At 37.4% G+C, this 25,745-nt stretch overlaps 1 protein-coding gene across 2 annotated transcripts in view; it reads right to left on the bottom strand.

Moving 5' to 3' along the window:
* Positions 1-8,797: 8,797 nt before the first annotated feature.
* The window catches only part of CNTN5 (contactin 5), a gene marked incomplete at both ends in the record, with an annotated part of 310,341 nt that continues 293,393 nt past the window's right edge, over positions 8,798-25,745 (bottom strand). For both annotated transcript variants that reach the window (XM_084200929.1, XM_084200928.1), the window contains 5 exons: positions 8,798-8,901; positions 10,526-10,694; positions 12,092-12,204; positions 12,744-12,930; positions 19,820-19,929. In XM_084200929.1, the coding sequence (XP_084057055.1) occupies positions 8,798-8,901; positions 10,526-10,694; positions 12,092-12,204; positions 12,744-12,930; positions 19,820-19,929 (683 nt within the window). The remainder of the gene's footprint in view (positions 8,902-10,525; positions 10,695-12,091; positions 12,205-12,743; positions 12,931-19,819; positions 19,930-25,745) is intronic.

Raw genomic sequence — 25,745 nt, forward strand, 5'->3', positions numbered from 1 at the left:
AAATGTCATCTCTTTTTTTTTTTAGTCGAGGGGATCATCTGATGTATTCAATTTCTGGATGTTTCTGCAGCCCAGATAGTTGAAGCATACAGAGGGTCTAAAAACTTCCAGAGTAGAGCACACAGTGTTCAGAGTTAACAGGTTGCTCAAGTGTGAGTCAGCACAGCTTTCCTGAGGTTAGTTCAGCTCAGCAATAATGCTTGGAGCATCTGGCACCACTAAGAGTGGTTGGGGTTTTTTTTCAGAAACACGTGTTTTATGTGAAAGCATCCACAGCAGTTTGAAAAATATGATTCATTTCCTTGTAAACAGAAATGTAAAAGTTTAAAATGAAAATGTCAGTCACCAGATCTAGAAAGATGTCTTCCTATTTACATCAGCTGCACGTCCAATGCCAAGTACACCAAGGCTTGTATCAATCCTTAAAACGTGCTGGTGAGAGCTGAATGCCAAATAGCTCTCCACAAGGCCTGTTATGCTAATCACTATGGCAATCAGTTATTTATCATTCCTGCAGACATGTATTTTCCATTTACGCTAACAGGGTGGTTGATTGGATTTTGTTCATTAAATGGGCAGAGTCAAAACTGGTCCTATAAACTGCTGTTCAAGTTAATTAGTGAGTATGTGTGTACTCAGAGGCAGAAAACTAAGTTTTAAAATTATAACCTACATCAATCAGGCCTCTTTACTACATTATATCAAAATCATTCCACTTAGTGTATTCGGTATAAAACAGGGAGTAAAAATGCTGCATTTTCATTTCCTTCAGTCCCTGATGGCCTGGCAGTAAATGTGATGTTGTTAGTCATAAAAGAGTAGGAACAGATATTGCCTTTTCCTCTGCTGTCTTACCTAAAACTCTCCCAGGCTTTGTGTATACCTTAAAAAACGGTGCAAGGATAAGAAGATCCTAAAGTTTGGTTTTTTGCAGTCTTGAGTTTATTAGCAGGCAACACAGATGGTCTGCAAGAGCTACCATGAGGATGTAACCTAAACAGCAATAATTAGAGCAATAACAATAAAGTCTTATATCCAATCACTGATGGAATTGCTAGGCTGTGATTCTGGAGACCCAGTTTCAGCTCCTACATTTTATGTCCTTGTGGGAGGCATGGTTTCATCAGCCTGGGTACCTTCATAAGCTTCTATGAATACTTGTGAGTGTCCCTTTGTAAAACAGAGGAAGACACATTTCCTTCTTCTGTCTGCTGCAAATGTTTAAAGATCCAGCTGAGGATTTCACAGATCTCAAAAGCCTTTTCTTTCTAACGTGTATCACAACTGGAGTAGATTTGACTACTTTGGTCCTGGGAATAGGGAGTATTCTGAAACAGCATCTGTTCAGTGTTGGAGTTTTCTTTGTGAATAGTTCAGCATTCACTGGACAGATAAAGTAGGATCTTTGCATTTAAAGCATATTGTCCTAATAGGAATCAGAGGAGGTTGGGAGTCAGTCTTCCACAGGTCTTTTTAGTACTTGAGGGTATGATAGCTTATTATTCACTGGCCTGCTGTCTCCAAACTGAGGAGCCCTAGTCCTTTCAGCCTTTCCCCAGGTGGCAGATGTTCTAGACGATACCCTTGGTCACTTGAGTTGTCCTTCTCTTTGCTGTTTTTATTATGAGCCTTTCTGAGCTGCCAAGACCTCAAGTGCACACAGTACCAGTACTGTGATAAAACCAAAATTTTGTCTTTTCTTTTGCAGAAGAGTGTTTTTTAAATCTTTGTCTCAGTAACCTTCTTGGTGGCATTCAACTTACACATTCTAGAAGATACTGTATGGTGACCCATGAGTTTCTGACTCCCTCTGAGATTATTTCAAGTCGCCTTTCCTGAGTTTCACTTGTCAGTCCCACACTCAGCATTAGGTTCATGCAGTTTAGGTTTTCTTCATCTCACTTTTATTGGCATTAAAAAGTAGCTGCTGCCTTTTCCCCCCTCAATCAGTTTTGAGCAGTCCCTGAGTGCTTCAACATTATCTACCACTAATTATCCGAAAGGGCTTTGTATAGCCCTCATGATGCTGAGATATAGGTTTCCAAAGGAGATGTAAGGTGGGCAGACATCTCTCACCTTGCCACTGAGCTTTGTAAAAATGACAGTCACCCACAAAAGGGACAGAATTCTTGCTTGTCCTTTTTCCTGGCTGCCATTCCTCCTCCATAACATCCTACTTGTGAAAAGTTGGTATGGCAACAGATCTTTCTGTACTGACATTCAACAAAGGAACTTGGGTTTGCAGGGTGATAGGCCTTCACTCCCTCCCCCACCATTAATCTGGATGGAAGATAGTTTTATTTTGGGTTGGCTTTTTTTGTTTGCTGGCCTATAAAAATAGACCTACTGGATTTGTGTGTGTTTTTAACATCTTTTTTAGATGGTTACAATATCTTACCAAAATGTACTCTTTGAAGAGAAGTAAGAAGAAGTTCAGCAGCCATGTAAGAACAGAAATACCTCACTGTAGTTTATGAAGATAAATCACTGTTGTTTATGAAGGTAAATATTTTCTTAGTGGAGAGAAGAACTGTGGAAGTAGCTATGCCTTGAGCAAAGATTATATTTAGCAATATGCTGTCGCACCAAAGTTTAAGGTGCTGCAGATGTCTTGTGCCAGAGGACTTTCAGTGTCGTAGGTCTTAGTACATCAGAAACTTTCAAGAGATGTTTGGGTGTAATAAAAAATGGCCCAAAAGGAAGAACTACTGTTCTGGAAACCAAACTTGCAGGGATCCAGCAACATTCAAGTGTAGAAAGTAGAAATCTGACAAAATTTTTGCCACTGCAAGCCTGTTTCTCATGATGCAATAATACATTCAGCCTGCAACCTGCTTAAGTTATCTCATGCATTAAATGAACTTCTTGAACTCAACCTTGCCCAAACCCTGCAAGTTTTTTCAGGTATAGGGAGGCTTTCAGTCTATTCCCTTGAGACCAAATTCAGCCTGTGGAGCATTAAAGACTGCAGTTTCCTATTGTCCCTTGGGCACCCAAGAGGATTTTTTAAATATGAAAAATTTGTAGTGATGAAATTCCTTTCACTTGCCATTCAAAAGCTGTGGGATTTGCTTCAATTCCCACTGGAAAGTCAGAAAATATTGACACAAAGCAGTGGAAATCTAGCTTAGTGTTTTGAATAATTTAGTGCAGCCATTCTCAGACAGGTAAAAATGCTTCCTCTTGTTTGGAAGGTAAAAGGCTCACCATTTCCGATGTCTTGTTGGAAGGCAAACACTGCTAGGTCAAGAGGCAGGCTTAATTTCATGTTGTCCTTGTGGGAGACAGTGCCCAAGGACTCCCTCCTCTTTTTATTTCTCCCCTCTCCCATCCCTGTCCATACACACAAAAACCCTTTTTCATTTTGTTACAGGCCAAGTCAGGGGAAGGAAGGAGGGGCTGCCCAGAAATGTGTAGGACAGAGTGAAGTATTTCTTTTTCATTCCTGTGACTGGAGCAAAAGGGACACTCAATGCACCATGGATGATCCAACTTTTACCAATATGACTTAAAATAAAGGTAGTACATCCAAAAACAAATCAACAATTTGCTCTGAGTCTCGCCCAAGTACTAACACCAGGCTTGAGCCTTGCCTCTACTGATCATCTGGCAGCCCATGCCCTGCAGCCTGTTGGTCAGAGCAGGACAGATTTTGAGTTATTTTGCCTAAAGCATATGTGAAACTTGCTTGTAATTAGAACAAACATACATCTAAAATGTCATCATCTAGAATGACGCTCTCCAAAATTATAGATTTGGGTGTATTTACTACTCAAGAATAAGGGACTGAGTTATGCAAAAGTAGGCAACTGACCTGGGGCTTCTTTTCCAAGGCATTCAGTCACTCCACACGAAAAATTTTTAAAGAAATATCAAGAGAACTATCCCATTTTGCTACCCTAAAAAGTCCCTTGTGTAGAATGTAGGAGATGGTGCCATTATGAAATGGAAATGCTTGTTCAGCCAGGGAACAGAGCAATACAGCTTTAAGTAAAATTGTTTTTCTTAAGCTTTGATCCAGTTATGCTCAATTGCTTTCAGTATCTTTTTATTCACTTGTTTTCTGTTATGGAAAGGAAATTGATATACTTTCCCATCTTATTTTCTGTACAAATAGCAAAATATGCTGAATAACTTTATTTGTGATTAACACATATTGTGCCTGCCTTTGGTATTTATCTTGCTAACTGTATTTTTCAGGAGCACTCTCCTGTTTTTATTTTATTGTATCTTTAGAATTCATGAGTTTGAGCATAAAAGTGAAAAAAACCCCAACAACAAACCATGCCAAAAGGGAGGGTATTTTCCTCTAGCCTGAAATATTTATTTCATCATAATAAAAGGTGAACCAAAGCATCCCACACTTGTTTATCAGTTTCTTCTGATGACTTCCTATACACGCTGAGGCGCTTAGCTGATAATCTGACAGCAGAAAAGTAGCACAGGAAGCATTAATGGCTGCACATCTATATATTTTTGCCAGTTTGCACAAACAGCTGACCTGTAAGAACCTTACAATTGACTTGACAGCTGTAAGAAGTAATGTGAATACTGAAATTGTACAATTATCCATAAATTTCTCTTTCAGCCTTGTGAGGCTTTAATTTACATACTATACCATTGTCTTGTTTAAAGTATTAAAAATATGAACCACAATAAAGGCAAAGTCAGGTCTCTCTCTTTACTGGAATTGAGAGAAAAGTCATAGAGCAAACTCAGGACCTGTATTTTTGGAAGCTGCCTGTCTGCCAGCATGCCTAGTAAGGCTGTTTGTAATAGTCTAAAACCAACTAACCTGTTGTGAGAAGATGCTGTTCATTTTCTCTTATCCTTGACGTTGTTTTGCTCAAAAGTACAAAAAGTAATTAAGAAGTAGAACATCTTTCATCTTCAGAGGAACTGGGGTGATGGCCATAACAGGGCAAGAGTGGGTTGCAGTTTGGTAGTAGTTCTGGCAGGATATGGATTTTCAATATGCAGATTTCTCCATGTCAGCAAAATCAGATCATTACAGTTTTCTGTGACATTCATAACTAAATTAATAGAAGTCCTGATATAATAGGCCATTTAGGCCATAACCATTTTTTAATTGAAGTCTCAGTTCAAATGACCGTGGTAATGTATTTTTATTTTCAGTATGGGCTTTTTGACTTCATACTGTGTTGCAAAGTCGTTTACCATAAATATGCATTTCATAAAGGACTGATTGGGGATTATTAAGAGCTCAAATCAAACTAACAAAAAATGTTTGCTATAACTGGGTTATCCATTGTTCATTCTTTTTCTCAAAAGGGTATGTGCATTTTTGAAAGATATTCTATTGTGGTTAGTCACACAAAGTATTTCAAGTATAAGACAAAGCAACAAAATTTTTCAATTGAACATGACATGACCACACTGTGCTTTTGTGCCTCCACATGGGGTACAAGTGACACTTGACAGAATGTTACAGAGAGGGCCCAGAAATGATGTAATAATTCAGTACATTGAGGATTGACCTTGGTGACCTCCTTACACAGCTCTTTTTTTCACGGAAATCATAGAATGGCTTGAGTTGGAAGGGACCTTAGAGATCATTCAGTTCTAAACCCCTCCTATGGCAGGGACATCTTCCACTATCCCAGGCTGCTGAAAGCCTCATCCAACCTGGCCTTGACCACTTCCAGGGGCAGGGCATCCACAGGTTCATCCACCACCTCCCCAGGAAAGATTGGATTTCCCTAAAATCTAATACAAATTCTTTTTTGTTCATGATTTTTTTTTTTAAGACAGAGAACCTTCATCTCTGCTAAATTTACATTGCAATTTTCATTAGGTGCAGTTTCATTTTTTTTTACAGTAAATATCTGAAAGATAAAAGAAGGCCTTCTTTTACCTTTCAGATATTTACTGTAAAAAAAATATTTACCTAGGAAATCCAAAATTTAGGTGAAAATAAAATTATGTCAAAAATTATTTGATTTTAATGGCCACCTTTTCCGGATTCACTATTTTAGTTTCATCATTTTTTTCTTGAAAATAATGTAATTTAAAGGTTCTTTCTGCTGAAAACCAAATAATTTTGTCACCTTGAACTGTACGAATATAACTGAGGAGATGACAGGAGATAAGATAAAAGTCAATAAAAAGAGAATAATTTATTAAAAAGATCTAATGTTACAAGAACAGTACACAGAAACTATTATATTACTGTGTCTTCCACATTGTATATACCATTATATATAGCATATATACAGATTGTATACAATATATCTAACATTTTGATATGGGCCATGACAGCAACTTTCTTTTGGTCTGTGAAACAAGGTTTCTTTCTAATTATTATTTTTTCTGAACAGATCCTGTGACATTATACAAAAATACAGTCTCCTCAGTGACGCCAGACTGCACTATTACAATCTTTTACATGAAAAAGGAAAAAGCTTTCCCTTGCAACTAAAAATGACATGATAAGGAAACATCTTCTACAAAGTAACAAATAGGTAATATATAGGTACTTAAACATTTAAAACATGTTTATTAATATATTTAAGATGCAAAATACATATTCTGTTCATGTTGAATATAAAACATACCTCCTTTTGTCCCTGCAATACAACTACATTACCTGATGGTATGTTCAGTATTTCTATTTGTATCTTCATACTAGAGAGGGAGATGTCTAGATGGAGCTCTGTCTCCTTATCAGACTTTTTTTCTTCCTATAAAGCATATCCATTTATTGTTATCAGAAAGTTTAACCAAATGCCACCAGCAGTGAATGTAGCCTTTTTCAATACTCTGAAATGAACTGCATTGGCAAGCAACTGTATAAAAAAATAGAGGAAATTATGCATAACTAATTTATAAAATAGCCATTTGACTTTTTGGTGCATCACTTTATTCTTATTTATTTTAACATTTTGGCAGATGATGGATTGCTGATGTAGGCTCTCTGCACAGTAGCAGCACTGCTGTTTTACAAGGGACAGCAGGTAGTTATTTTCTACGAGTATGCTCTATCAGCAAGGTACTTTACACCTGCCTGTCTTTTATCTCAAAGGCTTTTCCAGAAGCAGAGATATAGAAGGCCTCTTTCTATATATCTACAGTCAATTCTTAGCTAGCTATCCTGCCTTTGTTTTCTGAACAACATGGTGACTTAAGTAGTTTTAAAAACCATTTTTTTAAGAAAATTATTTAAAATATTGGTGGGTAGCAAAGATTTAAGTTGAACCTCCTCTGAAAAATTTTACTGATAAAATATTCAAAAGCAAAAATATTTAGTCAACATCAACTTTTCACCTTCTTATCTCTGTTGTGCTTTCTTGCTTCCTGTTTTGAAGCAGCTGAGAAAGAGCACAGTTGCAGTGTATTATCTAAATGCCAAATGAATTGGGAACCCAATTCAGCTAAAATAGGTTTTCATCAAAACTTTTAGGGAGATAGACAAGTAGAAGAACCATGCTATTAGGACTTTCATGTTAACCATTTTTGACTTGATTCTTCCCAGGCAGTGCAATGTTTTTCCTAGGCACGGTCCCCAGATACCTTAGCAAAATGCTGCCCTTCATAACACTGTGCCCACCATGATTGTACAAACATGCACACCATCTTCCCTGGGAGTCATTTTTCCTCGGGTTCCAGTAGGTGGGAAAGCCTTTCAATGTAGAAAAATTGTCCAAATTGTCTGTTGAGTAAAAAATTGTGTGGTACAGCAAAAAATGGGGATTAGAACCGATATTGCGCAGTACCTACAAGAATAATATCCAGTGAGCTATAGAAATAGAGCCAATTAGATAAATAATTGGAATGATGTTCTGTAGCACTTTTCCAAGTATTTTTTCCTCAGAAGCGAAATTCTCCAAAATATATCATAGTGCAGTCTATTGATATGTGGATAATGCCATTCTGAAAAGCATAGAATGCTACCCAAAATTGGACTCGGAGGAAAAAGAAAGTTACAACTGAGAAGCGATTGAGAAAAGTTGGTTTATCTCCTTGCATTGCTTTATTTGTCCTCTTAATAGCTTAATGTATACAATATTTAAATGCCCACTGGAATTTTCATTGTCATATGCAGTAGGAATTAATTTCTTATTTTCTACTGAAAATTCTATTGGACATAAAAGCGTGGTGTAGCATTTGATAAAAACCAACTGGTTTCCTCCTAAGCTTGTGTTTAATAATTTTCCATTTACCTGGTAAAAAAATAAATGGATTTTCTGCTCCATTTTGCTACGTTCTGGGGTAAGCTGTCTAGTATTTAATTGACGATTATTTTTGCTAAATGAATACATATTATATATTTTCAGAACAAGCTCTTTACTTTTGCAGAGGTCTATGCATATAAACTCTGCTTTCCTTCTTTGTCAGTAGTAGCAACCAGCTGTATCAAACTTTTTTCTGTATTTAAAAAAGGATTTCTTTTCTCCAAATCATACAGGTGTACTGTACTAGACACCATCCTTTAAATACCTGATGATACATGACTGGATTCACCAATTTGAACATATTAAAAAAGGAAAATACATTTGACATAAATTGCCTTTGCTTACAAAAGTTTATTACATACAATCTGCATATTTTTGGGCCAAGAAGGGTCTCCTCCTCAGAAGACTTTTACAAATAAAAAGAGATAAAAACCTGATGAATTATTGACCGTGTCTCCAACACTTCTCTAAGTGCACCACAGGCATTTTGATGGGTCTTTAAGCATTAGCTTGGGTTTTCACTTTCTCCACGGACATAAAACTCCATCCCTTGGTGTCATCAAGTTAAAGCAAACAAATAACAACAACAACAAAGTCTGCAGCCTTCACCATGAAGTCGAAGGTACCATCAGTGCCAAAAGCAGTGTTACAGAGGATGAGGAAGTAGACAACACATGTAAGGTGGACTGAGCACTTGTTACTTTCCCTCCTGAAATGAAAAGCAAAGAAATAAATGAACAAATGATGCAAATGGTTCTCAGTACATTTAGGTATTAGCTTTTGACCAAATTTATATTCTTTTACCCTCAGCAAAAGACTGATTTTAGGCAATGGGTTACCATGTGGGAACTGCAGTCACAAAATGGGCTCCCTACACAGATGGGATTTTATGATGGTACCTACAGCAACTTGCATTCTGGATCCTCATATTCAGTCTGCAAATTAATAGGAAATTCCAAAAGGATATATAGGTTTGTGTCTTAATATTAAAAAAAGCATTAGGCTACAGAAGTGCCCTGAGTCACAAATTTTTGTCCCAGAACAAAAAATGAAAGCTAGCCCTTCATCCCTAGCCTTGTCCAGAGCAAAAAGTGGTCTTTGGCCCATTGGTGCAGAGTTGATTTTTGATCACAGCACTCTCTTACAAGGCCATGCTAAGGGGAAATGTGCTCTGGGGTAGTAGTGGCAATGAGATGGGAAAGGAACCAGACTGGGCTTCTTTGGAAAAAAATTGTCCTAAATGAAACAAATGTGATATGCATAGTCTAATTAGATGTAGGACTTTGTGACCTAGAATTATGGTATATGAAAGAAATAGTCCATGGGGTAGGAATTGGTGTCTTCTGCATTCTGAAGATAGCACTGCAGTTTGTGACCAGACTAGAGCTGAAATTGTAGTTCTAGATTGGCATTTCAGGGTCACACCTTTTGGTTAGTGTTCCTTAAGGATCAAAGAGCAATATTTAATAAAATTTTAAAGTGTTATCAGAAGGTTATAATTAAAATGCCTTGTTGTGTTTAGGCAAATATTATGTTATTTCTTTGTTGTTCTTGTCATTAATCCTCCCATCCCTTGCTTACCTTTGTAATAGTGATACTTTACTTTCTTTCAACACATGACAGTAATTGAGGAGAGAGCAGCTAGACATCAAAATTTACCTAATGAAAACACTTTAATATTGCTATAAGTTAATAATTAAATAGTAATAATTATGCAAGGGAGTGACTGGAAATTCGGCTTATTCTCAAGGAGGCACATACACGGGGTCAGCTACCTAAATCCATGACACTTTAGCTGTCCTACACAGCTGTGTTACACCTCTGGCTGGTGGTTCAGAATGATGTGTGTATCCCCTAAGTCCCACAGAGTGGTGTGTGTATCCCCTAAGTCCCACAACACACCTGCCAGCACTGTTTGGGATGCCTTAGGACATGGCAGATGTCCTTAGGTGCACATGTCTTAGTACTAAAATTCAGAAGATTAGCTGAATTGCTGTCAAGGCTCCACTACTGGTCTCTGACTATATTGCTGTTTGAGACACTAGTGCACATATAAACATCTATAGCTCAGGTAGGTTTTTAGGTGTTATCCTCAAATGGGAGAGGTTTCCTAAAAGTCATCTTTGCTCATCAGCCTCACATGGTTGCCTCAGATCATCTTAAGCATCCCATGTATCACTAGATACCTTTGTTTCTAAAGAACGAAAGACTCACATCAATGATTTTATTTAATAGCTAAAGAATTTTGAGAACATTGTTTTTCTGGTAGAGAATAGCAGAGTTAATGAGCATTGCTGTAATCACCACGCTTTCAAATAAAAGTGTAACCTTACCTGAAAAAGATGGAACTCTGATCTGAGGACTTGCAGTCCCATCCCCTCCTTCACTGACTGCACAGACCTCAATGATGTAGACCCCAACATCAGGAAGAAGTACCACTGCAGAGGTTTTTTGGGTTTCTATAACTTGGCTATTGCTCTGGCCCTCTTGCCGAAATAACACCTGTGGTGGATAAAGTAGATAGTGGTCACAGTGGTCATTCAAGCTCTGTACCAGATATTTTGTGTAGATAACACAGTCACTGCAATCTTTACTGTTTCGTGCTTTCATTAGGCATTTCTTCACATTGCATTTGGGCAGACTTTGCTTTTACTCTTCCCTTCCTGCAGTGCCTTCAAAACAGTATAGCAAAATATTATAGAGATTCATGAATGTGAAAGAACATAGATTATGACTGAGAGTAAAGACAGAGGACTTGCCCTCTTTAGCATTAGGTGTTGCACATCTTTATCTCCAAAATTTAAAAGTGTATTTTGAGTTCCATTTGGTTCAAATTCTTATCTCAAAGTTCATGTTGATATTCACATTTTTGGCTCAAGAACCCAACTTCAAATGTAAGGAAAATAGCCTGAATAATATATTTATTGTGTTTACCTTAGCTGGCTTAGTCAACTGACAACAGCTCAGATCTGTCCCTGCATTTCCTGTGAAACTCAATACAAATTTATGGCATGTGGGAGGAAAACAAGTCAGCACGTAGCTGTCTTTTTCGTATTTCTGCATAAGAGTTTCTGTTCCCAGAGAAAATTGAAAAGGTCAGAGAGGTGTGAAAAACCAAAGAAGTCAACTCTACTATTTCAGAATATCAACTATTTTGATAAAGGTTAGAAGAGTTTCTGGTTTATTTGAACCATTTCATACTTTCTTGGTGATATTTCCTGATGTATCAGAGGAGATATGAGAATGTAGTCTATAGAAATGATTTGATATGGGCTACAAAAAAACCCAGACTCCACACTTCTTTAAAAACACTGAAATAATTCTACTTTTATTTAAGCTATTGCAATGAATTCTGATTTTATGACTTGTTATTTCAGTGTTAATCGGGATTTTATTCTTTAAAACTTCAAAACTTTAAATTCCAGATATTATCATCACTGCAGTTGACCATCACTAACGTGATCACAAAACAAACTGAAGTACTTGTGTTTCTGCTTCAAAAACATTAATTTTAATGTAAATTAAAGCGACTTCATTATTCTGCATTTCTCTTAATCCTACTGCAAACACAGTTGAATTGAAGAGGTATTAGGTATTAGGAATTTCATTGCAGTCTGATATCATTAATAGCCACTGCTCACTCAGAGAGAATGGACTGACCCCCTGAGATAGAGGGGAGTCAGATAGAGTTCGGTATTTGAAAATCCCAAACAAAAATATGTTGGGACATTTCTCGCATTTAAATTTTATTTATTGCTTCTCACAGTGAAAGCTGTTTGGAAACGGTCTGTAGAGAATGCTTCACTTGCACAGAGAAACAAGAAAGGGAAAAAAGAAAATATAGAGAGGAGAAATTGTTTGGAAGAGGGGAAGGTGAGCAAGGAATGGGAAACACTAACCTTATATCCCATTACATCAGACTCATTAGCTAGAGGTCTGACTGGCTCCCACCCAAGAGACACATGAGAGCCATCCTGTATCCACATAATATTGCCTGGTGCTTGGCTGGGAGCTGAGGAAAAAAAAGTAACATGTACATATATATATATATTTTATAGTTAGTTTCTTTAAAAACAAAAGAAAAATATTTTAATCTTTCATTATATTTAAACTGGCAGTATTACCAGGCTACCAACTATAGATGGAACATTTATGATTTTTTTCATCAGTAATGTAATTTGGTAGATTATAGTGAATTTATTCCACCCACCCCATAAATTCCACAAAGCTTATGGACTTGAACTCTTTTCTCTCCCTTTGTACAAAATGCCTTGTTTTCTAGGAAATTACCCTTTGTTATGAATGCAAAGTTGTATGAATTAATTTCTAAACATCAAAGCAAAGCCATGAATCAAAGCTATACATGATTCCTGATTATTATACTCCTAATAAATTATACTCTTAATAATATTATACTCTTAATAAATTATACTCTTAATATTATTATACTCTTAATAAATTATTATTATACTCTTAATAAATAAAAAACCCAATAGGACAGAGGTTGCTCCCTGCTTTCTTCCTTTTAGCAAGGGTGCTGAGATTACTTACGGGATTTTTTGGTTGCTGCATGCACAGCAGTGCTAGGTGGCCCATACCCTGCAGCATTGTATGCCCTCACTGTTAGGTGATATAATGTGTTTCCTTCTAATCCTGTCAGGAGGATGGAAGACTCATTTCCCTCTGTTTTGACCTTTTCTGCTGCTTCTTCCTGCTGCATGTCCTTCCAGTAACCAACCTGCCAACAAGCAACCAAACGAAGGGTTAATACCGGCACCCGGCAAGCTCATGCTGCCAGATGCTTGTACTTGTTACCCTGTGGAAAGTATTTTTGCCTTTTATGCCTTTTTCTGATCATCAGACCCCTTTAAGCATGTGGGGTTTGCAGCTTGACCTCAAGCCATTCAGTGCTCTCTTCTCCAAAGTGGCAAGACATGGAATGTTGCGATGTGACCTGGAGCACATGGAATAGCTGTGTTCTGGCACAAGAGCAGGTTACTATAAGACAGAAGAGGAGAGAATGAACTTTTTCAGGGAGAACTCATCATTGAAGGACACTATTCAAGGAGAAATCACCCTCTGGTAGGTCACCAGAATATCTATGTTCACTCTGGAAAACTCTGACTGCATCAGTTAAGTGTTGTGAGCAATATTCTCTTCCAGGCCTGGTGCAACTCAGATCCAGGAGATTTCTTATCAGTTCAATGAATAGGCAATGACAGAACAATGACAGAAATAGTTAAATAATTTGAAAATCCTAACAAAAGAAAAAGAAGGAAATTGATTCAGTTTTAGTTCTTGGATGTAAACAGGTTTCTGGTAAATGAAGTTTCGATAGTATGTTCATGCTCTTCCTTTTCAGACATAAAATAAACCCCTAAACGATGCTTGGTGGTTCTTAATCCTTATTCTCTACTATCTTTAAATTTATCATCATCTCAAAGAGGTTATACAGCTGTGCTAGAATTTGGCTAGTCCTTGTCCTAAGGCACCCAGCACTTCCAGGGTGTAACTAAAGAAAATATATCTAGGTGAACTACACAAGAAAAGGCAATTCTCATGGGACCTTATTTTGCCTAACAGGAGATGCCACCAAAATGCCATTCAAAGACCTATACTCAGCTTACTGTTATTCATGCTGAGACCTACTTCCTTTTCTTCCACATTTTGACCTTTTGTGTGAAGTTGGTTATTTCTTACTAAGTTATTTACATTGTTTGGGGACAATGTTTCCTCTGAGAAAACAAGGTCAGAGACAAGACAGAACTCTTGAGAATGTCTCCCAGGAAATGGCGAACCAAAAAACCCCCAAGGAGTTCACAGGAAAATAAGACCAACGAGCACAATGCTGAGCTTTTATAATTGCATTAGGACTACTATAAAAAAAATCTGGTTGCAAAAATATACATTTGAGGTCCTATCTTCACTTGACAAAAGTGCCTCTGTTAACTTTGCTTGGGGGTATATTAGTTTGTGCCACCTCACAGTCCACTCTTTCAACTGTAAAATTCAAGTATTTATCTTTTGTGTGTGTGCCTGCATTATCTCATGTTAAAATGCTGTTGCTTTAATTCTTAGATCAGTTACAGCTCAGTTCACAAATCTAGCTGCAGTCACCACTTGTTCTGAAATAAGTGTGATTCACTGAGGTATTTTGCTGGATGAATGCTTGACCAAAGCTACTGGTATCTGAAATAACACCTATTGAGAGTCAGCTTTCTTTTCTTCAAAAGAAATTGAATCAATAATCATTTATTCACATCCTACTATTGAATCTCCAACGCTTATTATCTCTGGGGCAGTCAGATTCCTTTCATTTTACTTGTGATGCATCATTACAAATTTGGTGCTATGATGGTGAGGACTGCACAATATTGAGCACTGTATGAACAGGCTGTGAGGGGGAACATATGTCCTGGAGACCCTGGAGACAGTGCAGTCTGCTGAGGACCCAATAAGAAAAGGGTCAGAAAGGAAAAGTGAGATGACTCAGCTTACACAGGTGAACAGCAGCAGGAGTGGAAATGCAACTGAAGATTTTCTCCTTTTTCTAGAAAGCCAGGAGCAAAATTACAAGTAGATGTCTTCATTCACAGGACACGTCATGTCTCATGCTTATGAAATGTTCAGAAATTTTCATGAATTAACTTTGATCTATTTTTTTTTTTTTGTGGGGGTAACACAAGCATCTATTTGTTGATGACCAACGGAAATAAAAGAAGTAGTTATAAAACAAAAAATTCCAGTGATTGTTGACTGAGGTAGATGGTGTGCGGATTAATGTTGATTTGAGCTGAAATAAAGATACTTCTGATGTTTTAAAGTGAGAGACATATGTCTTAAAATAGAGGGTTTGCTTATTTACACCTCTCTGCATTTGCTAGTTCTTTTTAAAATCTTATTTACTGTAACCTTAGTTTAAACTTCTCAGAAGGGATCTATAACACAGAACAGGTTTTCATACATGATAACATTGAATATTGATAATATAATGAAGCATAAATCATAAAAAAGTAGCCCATATGTGAAAACTGAAAGAAAAAGGGAGAAGAAAACATTTTTAGTCTGTTTAATGCATTCTAGTTTGCAAGGTTTTACTTTTTTTCTGGACTTCCTGTTGTTTTTAGCCAGGGAATAGTAAACTTTGATACCTGATTTCCAGAGACCCATCCCTTTGAGCTAGAGAGGAGCAACCTGCTTTGATCTGGTCATGGGTTAAGCAATAGTTAAAAGCAAATCTTGGTAAAAAAAAAAAAATTCTGTCTAAAATTCTTCTACCTCTGATAGTTGCAGACCACTTCCTTGAAGTTTTAAGTTAAAAAGTATCTTAAATGATGCCACTCTTTCCCTAACTTTGTTTCTAGGTTATACAGTCTTTGTCATAACTTAATTGGATCTAATTGCAGGTCATCTTCACTAAATGCAGTAAAACCGGAGTTACTCGCTGGATATTCTTTCTGCTGACCACAGAAAATTAAAGCTACAAATTAAGCATACCAAGTAAGAGTATAAATTAAGTAGAATTTCAGTCTTGCTCTTCCAGGCCATGGTTAAATTATCCATATGTTCTTTCTAAATTACCTCAAGGTGTACTTCACTAAATAAAACAAACAAACGAAAAAAACAAGCACCATGTAGATAAAATTATCTGTTCCATTATAAAACCAGATAAAGTGCAACTAAGAAGCACCAAAATATTGAGTAATTCTCCTTGAAATGCCATAATATGGTTTTCTTAAATAAATAATATAATAAACCAAGTTATTATGTCAAATAATCCTCTCTAAAAAAGGCACTCAAGATTATTTTTCATCTTTTATATTTTTGCTATTTTTGGATTTTGTTTATTTGTTTGCTTCAAGCTGATCTTTTGATTGTATTAACCAAACTCCTATCCCTTAGAGGAACTCCAGCGAAAAAGACATGAGATTTTTCATTTATACTTAAGTATTAGTCTTGTTTTTCTGGAAAAGAAAAAAGAAACCCAAAATATCTCTTCTTCCAGTCAGTAATTCTTTCTGTTTTCCTTAATTACCAGTAGTGAACGAAAAAGAAAATATTGCCTCGGGCTCAAATAGATTTTATAACCTTCAGCTTATAGATTCCAAACAATAAGTACGAACAACACTCTATACTTTTCCACAATTCTGACAAAGGTTTTGAGCTGCTTCTACTTTATCAGAGTGTAGCTGGCATATATTTAGTAAGGTTGGGCAGACAGCTGACAAACCTGTACTGAAGGCAGGAATAATATGTGCTTTGGAAGATGCAAATGAGGGCAGCAAACCTTGCATAAAACTCATGTGACATAGCAGTTAACACTGCCTTTCAAGGCTGACAGTGTGAAATTGGACAAGTTCCTTTGCCTTTCATTACTCCTTAGCACAAAGTGCAAGCAGGGCCACAGTGAAAGTGGGTCACTGTGAACTTGTCCACATTTAGTAAATATTCTGTCACTTTGGTTGATTAAAGCCCAAACATTCAAGTGTTAAGAAAATAGCTGCCCCTTTTATAATGCTGTTGCCAAAAGGCCAGAAATGTGAAGACTGTGTAGGAGGTTGTCACTGCTATGATGACTGCAGCCAGAATACCAATTGAGACATGAAAGCAAAGTGGTCAGTCAGATTGTTTTGCATTCAGATTGAACCAAAGGCAACCCTTTACTTCTGTCCCACAATAATTCTATGTTAGGAAACAAATACAAAGCTGAAAAAAAAAAAGAGATAATTCATCCTTTTATCAACATTACTGTATTTCTGTGCATTATCTATTTGCTGCTTGTGGATTAAAGGAGGCTTTTTGTTGTTTAACTACAGGCTTTGTTTCCCACTGCACTCAACAAATGATGAACTTTCAGAATCGGTTTTGAAATTAAGAGTTTTCCCAACAAGTGAAATACACTCTTAAGAAAATAAATAATATGGAAAACATAAAGCTGCTCTGTACTTCTGGGTGTCTATTTTTTGGGGGGGTGGATTTTAGCCCCAGTGTCTTCCTACATGGACTCCTTTGCTTTTTGCACTGTGGGAATGCTTTAAAGGCAACCTGTCAGTATGTTAGGAAGATTGGGCTGATAGTGTAGACCTAGTGTACTTAAGTGAATATCATAATGTACTGACTCACTTTTTACTGATCCTATAAATCATTACCTCCTTTTTGATGAGATCCTTCCCAAAAATGGAATTGAAAAGATCTAGCAAAACCAGCCTTAGAAGTTATTCTCTCCTGCTGAATTGTCCAGAACAGCAACACATTTACTATTATGTTTACTGAGTAAGTGCTGCTCTGATTGAAATCATTCCTGTGAGGATGGAGGAGAGTAAATTACTCCATGGAAGATTTGTCTGCCAGAAAGTGGGCAGAGGAATTCTGGCTAAATGAACAAAGATGGAAAGAGCAGGATGTGTTTGGGTAGGATAGGGAGGAAAGAAATACCCTCATCTCCCCAGATAACAGTAGTACCTTAAAAGGTATTACTACTTAGAAGACTCCTCGTGAGAGGAGGTAAAAGGGAGCAGTGGATTTTTTTTTATACTCCATTTTTTTTGTTAGGTCAATTGCAGGTCCTTGGCTTGACATATTTACTCTGTAATCTTCATGCTATAATCCTAAAATTGGTGTACAGCAGAGTGAGGAGCCAAATTATTAATGAAGTTCACTATTAGCAACTTCTCCTGTATTAAAGGGCATTTTCAGAATTGTGCCTGAGAAATCTGTGAGAGGTGTAGAGACGTAGAGACAGTATTGCTGTCAGAGTATTTGGGTCAGAGTATGCCAAATTCCAAAGGTTTTGCACTTTCCAAGTGCAGAAGACCATCTCTTCTGGGCAGAAAGCAAGCCCACTGTCCTACCTGCAGCAATCATCTATTGCTAGGACACATCTGTAGAGCTAAGGGAAGTGTTATGTGACAAGCAAGTAAATGCAAAATCCATTCACATTATGAAAGGATAAGCTTCCAGGGAAATAAATTTCAATTTTAGAGAGAAAATCTATTTTTTATTTTAAAATATGTAACGCAAACTTAATAGAACATATTGAGAATCATTTTGATCGATGGAATGAGGATAAGAGTGAAAACAGCAGGTATAATTTAAAAGATGTTAAGATAACTGAGGGGAAAAAAGCCAAACCAGACACCTTTCTGAAAAAAAAAAGATAAGGTGCAGCAAGTGAGTTATTACAGATGGTAAATGACTGGTCTCAAGATTGAAGTCAGCTTAGTAACAAGTGGAACACTTCAACATGGAGAGGAATAGTATTTGCAAGATGACTATCATCTCTATCAGATACAGTCTTGTTCTCTTTATAAATGGCATGTTTAAAGATAAAATGGTCAAATATAACTTCTGCTGCATGAAGCAAGCTATGTGCAAAGGAATAGAAACATATCTAATGTAAGGAAGAAGCAGGAGAAAAGAACAATGAAAGAAAACTGACAGAGGGTTAGCAGAGTTCAGCATGCAGACATAGATGGAAAAAGACCTGAACAAATGCTAGACCTGAGGGGACACACCAAAGTCACAGCCTGTTTGCACAGTGCTAGCTATTAATAGAGATATTGCTATCCAACACATCAGTAGGCTACAGAAACAGGTACAAAAATATTAACTGGCTGCATCTGAGCTATGAGGTAAATGTGCTGTCCTGGTTGTGGCTGGCCAGCTGGAGGCTGAGCTGCCCAGACACCTACATTCCCTTCCTAAGGCTATTGGTGACTATCACCAGCCCCTGTGGTTGCCCAGGCATGCTATTAGGGAGACACCCTGTACTAGTAAATTATTCTTTGACACCCACATGATTGGTGTCTACCTCAGACCCACATGCTTACTCTCTTTTCAATGTTACTGTAGAAAATCAGGAATGAGTCAGCACTGTCTAAAAGTTTAAGTAAGACCAATAGCCTGCATCCCAAAATCAGTTAATTTGGGCTAGCTAGACTATTTAATGAGGAACAGCACAGCCTGATGCACAGCCTGATGCACAGGGTCAGGGTGGGTTGTGGTGGTGGCCCAAAAGAATAGACAGGTGTACTGCTAGATCTGATCTGTTCCTGGAGGTGTGGGTTGTAAACAGCATCCAAAGGTGCAAGGAGGTCTCTTGCCAGGGCTGGTTCACTCCCCCAAGTCAGGAAGGGCTGTCTTAAGCAGTGTTTTATTTATGGACTGTGCAGCTGCTGCTTCCCTCCTGACATCCTGTTGTTACTGTCTGCCCAGCAGATGTCCCTCAGCCACTGTGGGATGAGAGCACATGGATGCAGAGGCTCTCTCCTTTCTCTGGGCTGATTGCTGTCAGTAAATAACAAGTTTGAACTGGTTGCTTAGAGCTGGAAACAGTCAATACCTAATTTTCCCCAGCCTGTGAATGATGCATGCTGGGTCACTTGCAGTTCTTTCAGCTCTTTCTGAAGTGACAAAGAGATGTTATAAGAACTAGTGTTGAACAGTTTTCAAGCACAAAAAAATAAAAAATGTTCCAGTGCTACAGCTGTGACCGGTGTTCCACAGCCAGCGGTACGTATGCTAAAATGAGAATAATTCCTATTGAAGTTTCACTACTGCACATGTTAACAGAATGCAACACTCTCAAAAGCAACAAGACTTCTCATTACGATATTCTGCGTTCATACCTCGAATCCCTGTGGTCTTCCTAGACTTTCTTTAATATGTTTCCACGCAACAAGAATCTCTGATACAGACAAACTCGTAGCTTTGACATCGATGGGAGCAGCAGTGGGTTCTGTATTAAGAAAAATTGAAACAATAAACCTCCACTGTAACAGCTTGTATTTATCAAAAACACTCTGTCTGAAACTGTCATTTACTTCCTTTATTCTACCTTAATACTCTCAAGAAGGTATGACACTTAGGGGGAACATGAAAAACTGAACAAGATGAAGAGATTATTATTGTTGTATTTCTTTATTTGTGTCAGGCTACATCAATATCTCATCACTGATGATGGGTGCAGCAAACTGTGAAAGAATCTCTTGTCTGCGATTTTTTAAAAAAGCTTTAATATTTCTATATGTGTACCCTGCCTCCACACACCCTTTTCACAGCCCTAACTGCAGCAGTAAACGGAGCATTCTTTCTATTTGTGGCCTCTTAGTGCCATTCTGTCAGCTCAGGATGAGCAATGCCTTGTTGGGGCGCTCAGTCAGCCCTGCCCTGGGGCAATACTGAGCAGGAAGTGATACCCAGCACCGTAGTGAAATGCTTTGTGAAAGACACTTTTTTTAAGACTATGTTATCATATCCTCAAAGTCACCAGCACCAGTGTTTGGGATGTACCACCTTCTCTCTGCTGTGCAGCATTTACTATTTTAGGCCTTGGGTGCACATTTTTTATAAAGGCACCAAGACCTAATGTCTGTCCCTCTGACTACCTGTGCTTGTTTCCTTTGGCCCTCTGTCTGTGCTTCTCTCTCCGTGCTATTCATAGAACACTCCGCAGTTCTGACCTCCTGATTGTCTGGAACAGAGGATCCTTCCAGTCCTCCAGCCAGGCTGGGTGCTCTTTGGTGGTGCTGGGGCACGGCCAGGATGCTCACAGAAGGCTGTGGGATGCTTTACACGCCACACTTGCCCAGCAGTGTTGTCACAAGTGTGTTTGCCTTTGTGCTTTCACATCGATGAGCGCTTCATACACGCCCAGCTTCTTCCAGCGGTTGGGAAGTTGAGTAAATGTCCCCAGATATTTGCCATGACAGGCTGCTGAGCATCCCACCACTCAGCTGTACCACCTGTTACTGTACACCAGGAGTGATGAGTGTCCAAAAATTGTTTCCTATGAAACTGGGACACGAGTCCCAAGGAAATCTTGTGGGTCTTTTGCTTTATTACCTAAATACAACTGAAAACTTTCTTAAAGACAAGCTGTGGAGGCAAGGCTTCTACCTATACTGTGCAGCTCACAATAGGGCATTTCTCCACCTTTCTGGTGTAGTTCACTTAGCAAAAATGTGAATTTGCATTCCCCTCTGGTCACAGAACCTGTGATTTCTTCCTTGGCCTAATGTTCCTCATTACATTTCTAATGTGTTGATCTGTTCCTGAAGGGCAGGCAGAGGTCTTGGTTTTATGTCATAGGGAGACACATCAAAGAGCTTTCTGAAAAATGTGGTTTTGGAGACTTGTTTAACAGGGTTGCAGAAAAGCAGTCTCCTTACAGAACAGCATGAGATAAAATTACATATTTTTCTCAGTGATCAAACCACTTAAAATGTAAGATACCTAATATCAATGTTGACTCATTAACTACTCTCCTTTCTCTGCAGCTGTTGCTCTGGCACTGCTGCCCTACAAATATTTTTGACACGGCTCGTACGAATTTTTCATCCTTTTTGATGTCAGACTTTTAATGTTCGTTACTCTTTTTTGATCTCTTTTTTAATTTACATCTGAAGAAAATAAGTCAATCTGATGTGATACAGAGTGGTGTTTGCCAACAATGAGTATTACTAATAAGTATAAAATATGTTTGGAACTTTTTAGGTAATAAAGAATAAAAAAAATATGTTCAGGAATAGGAGAAATAATCTTTTGAATTCAATACCGAAAGAATTGCATTATGAAGAAATACATTGCTTGTAATATGATTTTCTGTTCAACAGTTACATCCTGCTTTCTATTTTATGTACTACTAAGATTTGTGTGACAAAAGCTATTTTCTAGTTTTTGTATTATTGAAGCAATTACCTTGTTGTCAGAAAAGATTGCAGTGGTATAAATAATTTGAGATGTACACAAAATGTTGGTTGGCAGACTTTACATTTTCTATAAATGCAGGAATCATTTCCTCTTCATAGGATGCACTAGGAGTGGTTTATACATTGCTTGGGTAGAAACATAGAATATTTTCTGATATTTTTAAAAAATGTTTTCAACAAATGGAGCAGAAATAGTTTGGATATTTCTTATGTGAAGAAAATATATCTCTCACATATTCAGAAATAATTCACTGCAGTTTCCCTGATATTAGGGACTGAGAATTGTGTTCAGCAAAACAACAGAAATTATGTATTTGGGAATAAGATACAGCATGACTGTCTGAAAGTTTTTGGAGCCTAAATAGCATTTTTTATTGATTCAGATATGATGAGGACCATATAATTTCTGGTGATATAACACAGTCTGTGGTTCAATCCAATGTCATGCTTTATTCTCTGTGTCTAAAACTAATGATAAGTTTGATAGGTTCATTAGCTTTTTCTATTATGGTCACTGATGTTATAATCATATTATTTTCTTCAGATCTTGTCATTATGTTAAACCTATAGGTGTCCACCTAAGGTCATACTTCCTGAAAAAAGAATCCATCTTTAATAGTCTCTTTAATATTCCCTTCTTTGAATTAAAGATGCAGTACAACAAATTCTCATAAGGCTGTGTGCAATATCCATGAAACACTGTCTTTCCCTGGGCTGCAATCACACTTTAAAGAAGCATGATCAATATGTAGGTTTTTTGAGATGGATGTAAAATGGCAGGACATGCACTTGCACTAATTTAATTTCTAATGTTCAGAGAGGGAATCCTGAATTTTGACACTGGAAAGCGAAGAAAAGAATCAGTTACTAGCCCTCAGTGTGTAGTACCTGTTTATGACTGTAAGCTGATCTGTTTTCCTGAAATATTAATCCTTAAGGATTTCCACATGAAGTCCAAGAGCCTACTCAAATTTATGTTTTAATTCTTCTGTGGAACAGAGCCTCAGTCAGGACTACTCAACCAATCACTTTGTATCTGTTCAGTTCATATTTTGATTTCAAAAAGAATTTTTACAAAGCAGTCTTATTCAAAATTCGAGCTCTTGTTTGAAGATAAGAACCTCAGTCTGAGCAATTGCATTATGACTGCAGGCAGTTCTTCATAGCTGAGATTTTGGGATTTCAGCCAGGATCTATTTCTGTGATAATGCCTCTCTGTGGAAAAACCCACAAGAGATATATCAGAAGGAAAATTAGGAAAAGTCATCGCTCTTGTGTCAACCTGTAAGTAAAGAAAGTGGTAGCATTTGCTTCCTCGCTAGAAATAGCCATGTAGACTATCTTGCAAATCAGACAACCTTCAGGGAACTTTTTCCATTCCTGAGAAATGGGGGACTCAGATCTGCAGTGAAATGTCTGTCTGCAGGATATAAAACTTTCTCCAGAATCTTGTGCTTAAAAGGGAAAAAAATATCCAATTTCCACAACACCAGAAACAAGATTACTGTTTCCAGAACAGACCTTTGGAATTCTCACTTTTCCACAAGTCCTTTCTCTTTTCACCTTCCTTCTTACCAGTGTCTTTGCAGAAGACATTAAAACAGAGTCAAATTAGAAGAGTATTGGAATGAGCTACAAGTGAAAACCTCTGCACTGAATATTTTTGATGTAGTGCTGAAATACTCTTTCTTGTTTGGTAGAACTTCTGAAGCCTTCCCTTGTAATGATGCTCTCCTGCACACTTTCTCACCGTGTTCATCCTGCTGTGACTCTCCCTTCCCTGTGGAATAACTCAGATTTATTACACAACAGAGTGACGCCTGGGAATAAGGAGCTGCCTTATTCCACAAAAAATTTACCAGAGGAGTGTTGCCACCTTTATGAACACAAATGGTTGTTTTCCATCAAGTGACATGGCAGACAGAGTTACCCTCAGCATGTGAGGGGGGGATGTGCCCATTATATTTATTGCACATCTGCTTCCCATGGGGCTAGTGCCATTGATCAGAGGAGTGCTTAATAAACTCCTTCGTGTCAGGACTGTGATTTCATTCCTTAAAAAGTCATTGGAGACAGCTCTAGCTGAGCTTTCGCAGCATCTCTCCAGACAGATCATCTGGCAGAATCAGGAAATAACCCTCTGTAGTTTACAGCTAATCTGCCAATTTGTTTTCAGGTTCACCTAAACCCCAAGCAGCTCAGCTTTAGCTATGAAATGAATCACAGGACTTCAAGAACTTAAGATTTTGATTAAAGATATTGAGGCTGTATCCCAAGGTGAGTAATTGCATATTATTTCCTCTCAATGAAAAGAAAATAGTAATTTATTTGTCTAAATACAGAGAAACAAAACTGCAATGGCTTTTGTATGGTCCTTTGACTTCTGGGTACCTGAGAGCTTTGGATCTCCATTGGCTCCATGAATTACCACAAATCCATACAAAGCAAGAACAAAAGCTCTGTGCAGTATCATTGCATTTTGTATGTACTACAGAAGTGCATCTGGGGTCCCTCAGGAGGTTTTAAACAGTAAAAGTAAGAGTCTCCAGGCTTTAACCTGTATTGCTCAGGGCTTTCTATTTCCTATATAGAAGTTTTTAGTGGTATTCACTACTCCCTTTATCAAAATTATAGATCTTTCAATTGTTGTGAAGATAATTCTGTCAATGCCTGAAGGAGAAATTAGATGCTGAAATGAACAGAACTGATCCTGTATGACCCATTATGACAACCATTAACAAAAAACCCTTTATAAAAGGCCTAACTCATCTTGAAACCAGTTGGGTTCCCAGAAACTTGTTTCTATTTCCTTTTATATTATCTATTTCCATACTGTAGAGTACTCTAATTCATATTTATCCTTGTGCTTTTAGGCAGCATGTATACTAGTAAACTGAATGGGGACAGACAAGGCAACTCCCTGAGCATGGACAAACAGCTGTCTGTGGCACTACACTGTTGGCATCATCCGTGTTCACTCCTCTGGGCAATTTGTGCTGCCCCAGGATGTGATAGTTTTATCAGAGTAATGCCCTGATGCAAATTAAAACATTTGAGTCTTCCTTACGTGTAATTTATACCCCATCTCCCTGAGTAGAAGAACAGATTAAATTTTATTTATGGTACATTTGAATAGCAAATTCTGCATTGTTGAATTTGGAAAGGGTTGAATTTCTGACAATTGGCAATACCAGAAATTTTCACTACAGGTATAAAAATTTTCACTTTCATGTTCTTATTAGCTATCCTGCCTATATAGTCTTATTTATTTAAAATAAATGAAAAAGTTTTTCATTATTGTTTTCCATTCCTTGATGATATTTAACATCAATTCCTTACTTCAATTTTTCATGCCTTATATATTTTCCCAACTTAAAAAAAAAAACAAATCTTATTTTTTTGTCTAGACTTGTGTTATTTTTATCCTTTTCATTACTTGGATTGCATTATGTATGTTTTGTACTTCTTCTGAATACCTTTTAGAGGGTATATCTATAGATCCTCAGATGTAATGTCATGAAATATACCATTTCTTGCAGTATAAGCTTCAAATATCTGTTTAATGTTTGGCTTAGACACATTCCAAAACACTTCTAGTTTTAGTTTCAGCAGTTAATTCCAGTTAATAAAATAATTTCCTGCTTTTTAATGGTGACGTGTACCACTGTTATTTGTTATGATCAGCTTTTCTGTACTGTCTTAATTATTCATCAGAACAAGGCTATTGTACTATTCTTTCTTCTCCCTTAGTCAGTACTGGATAAAGAATCTGCTAATTAGCACAGCCAGAACACAAGGTCATTAGTCTTTATTAATTAGTTTTTGCTATCCAGACTACTCTGAA

This window comes from Fringilla coelebs, assembly GCF_963513975.1.
Source record: "Fringilla coelebs genome assembly, chromosome: 2".
Classification (NCBI taxonomy): Eukaryota; Metazoa; Chordata; class Aves; order Passeriformes; family Fringillidae; genus Fringilla; species Fringilla coelebs.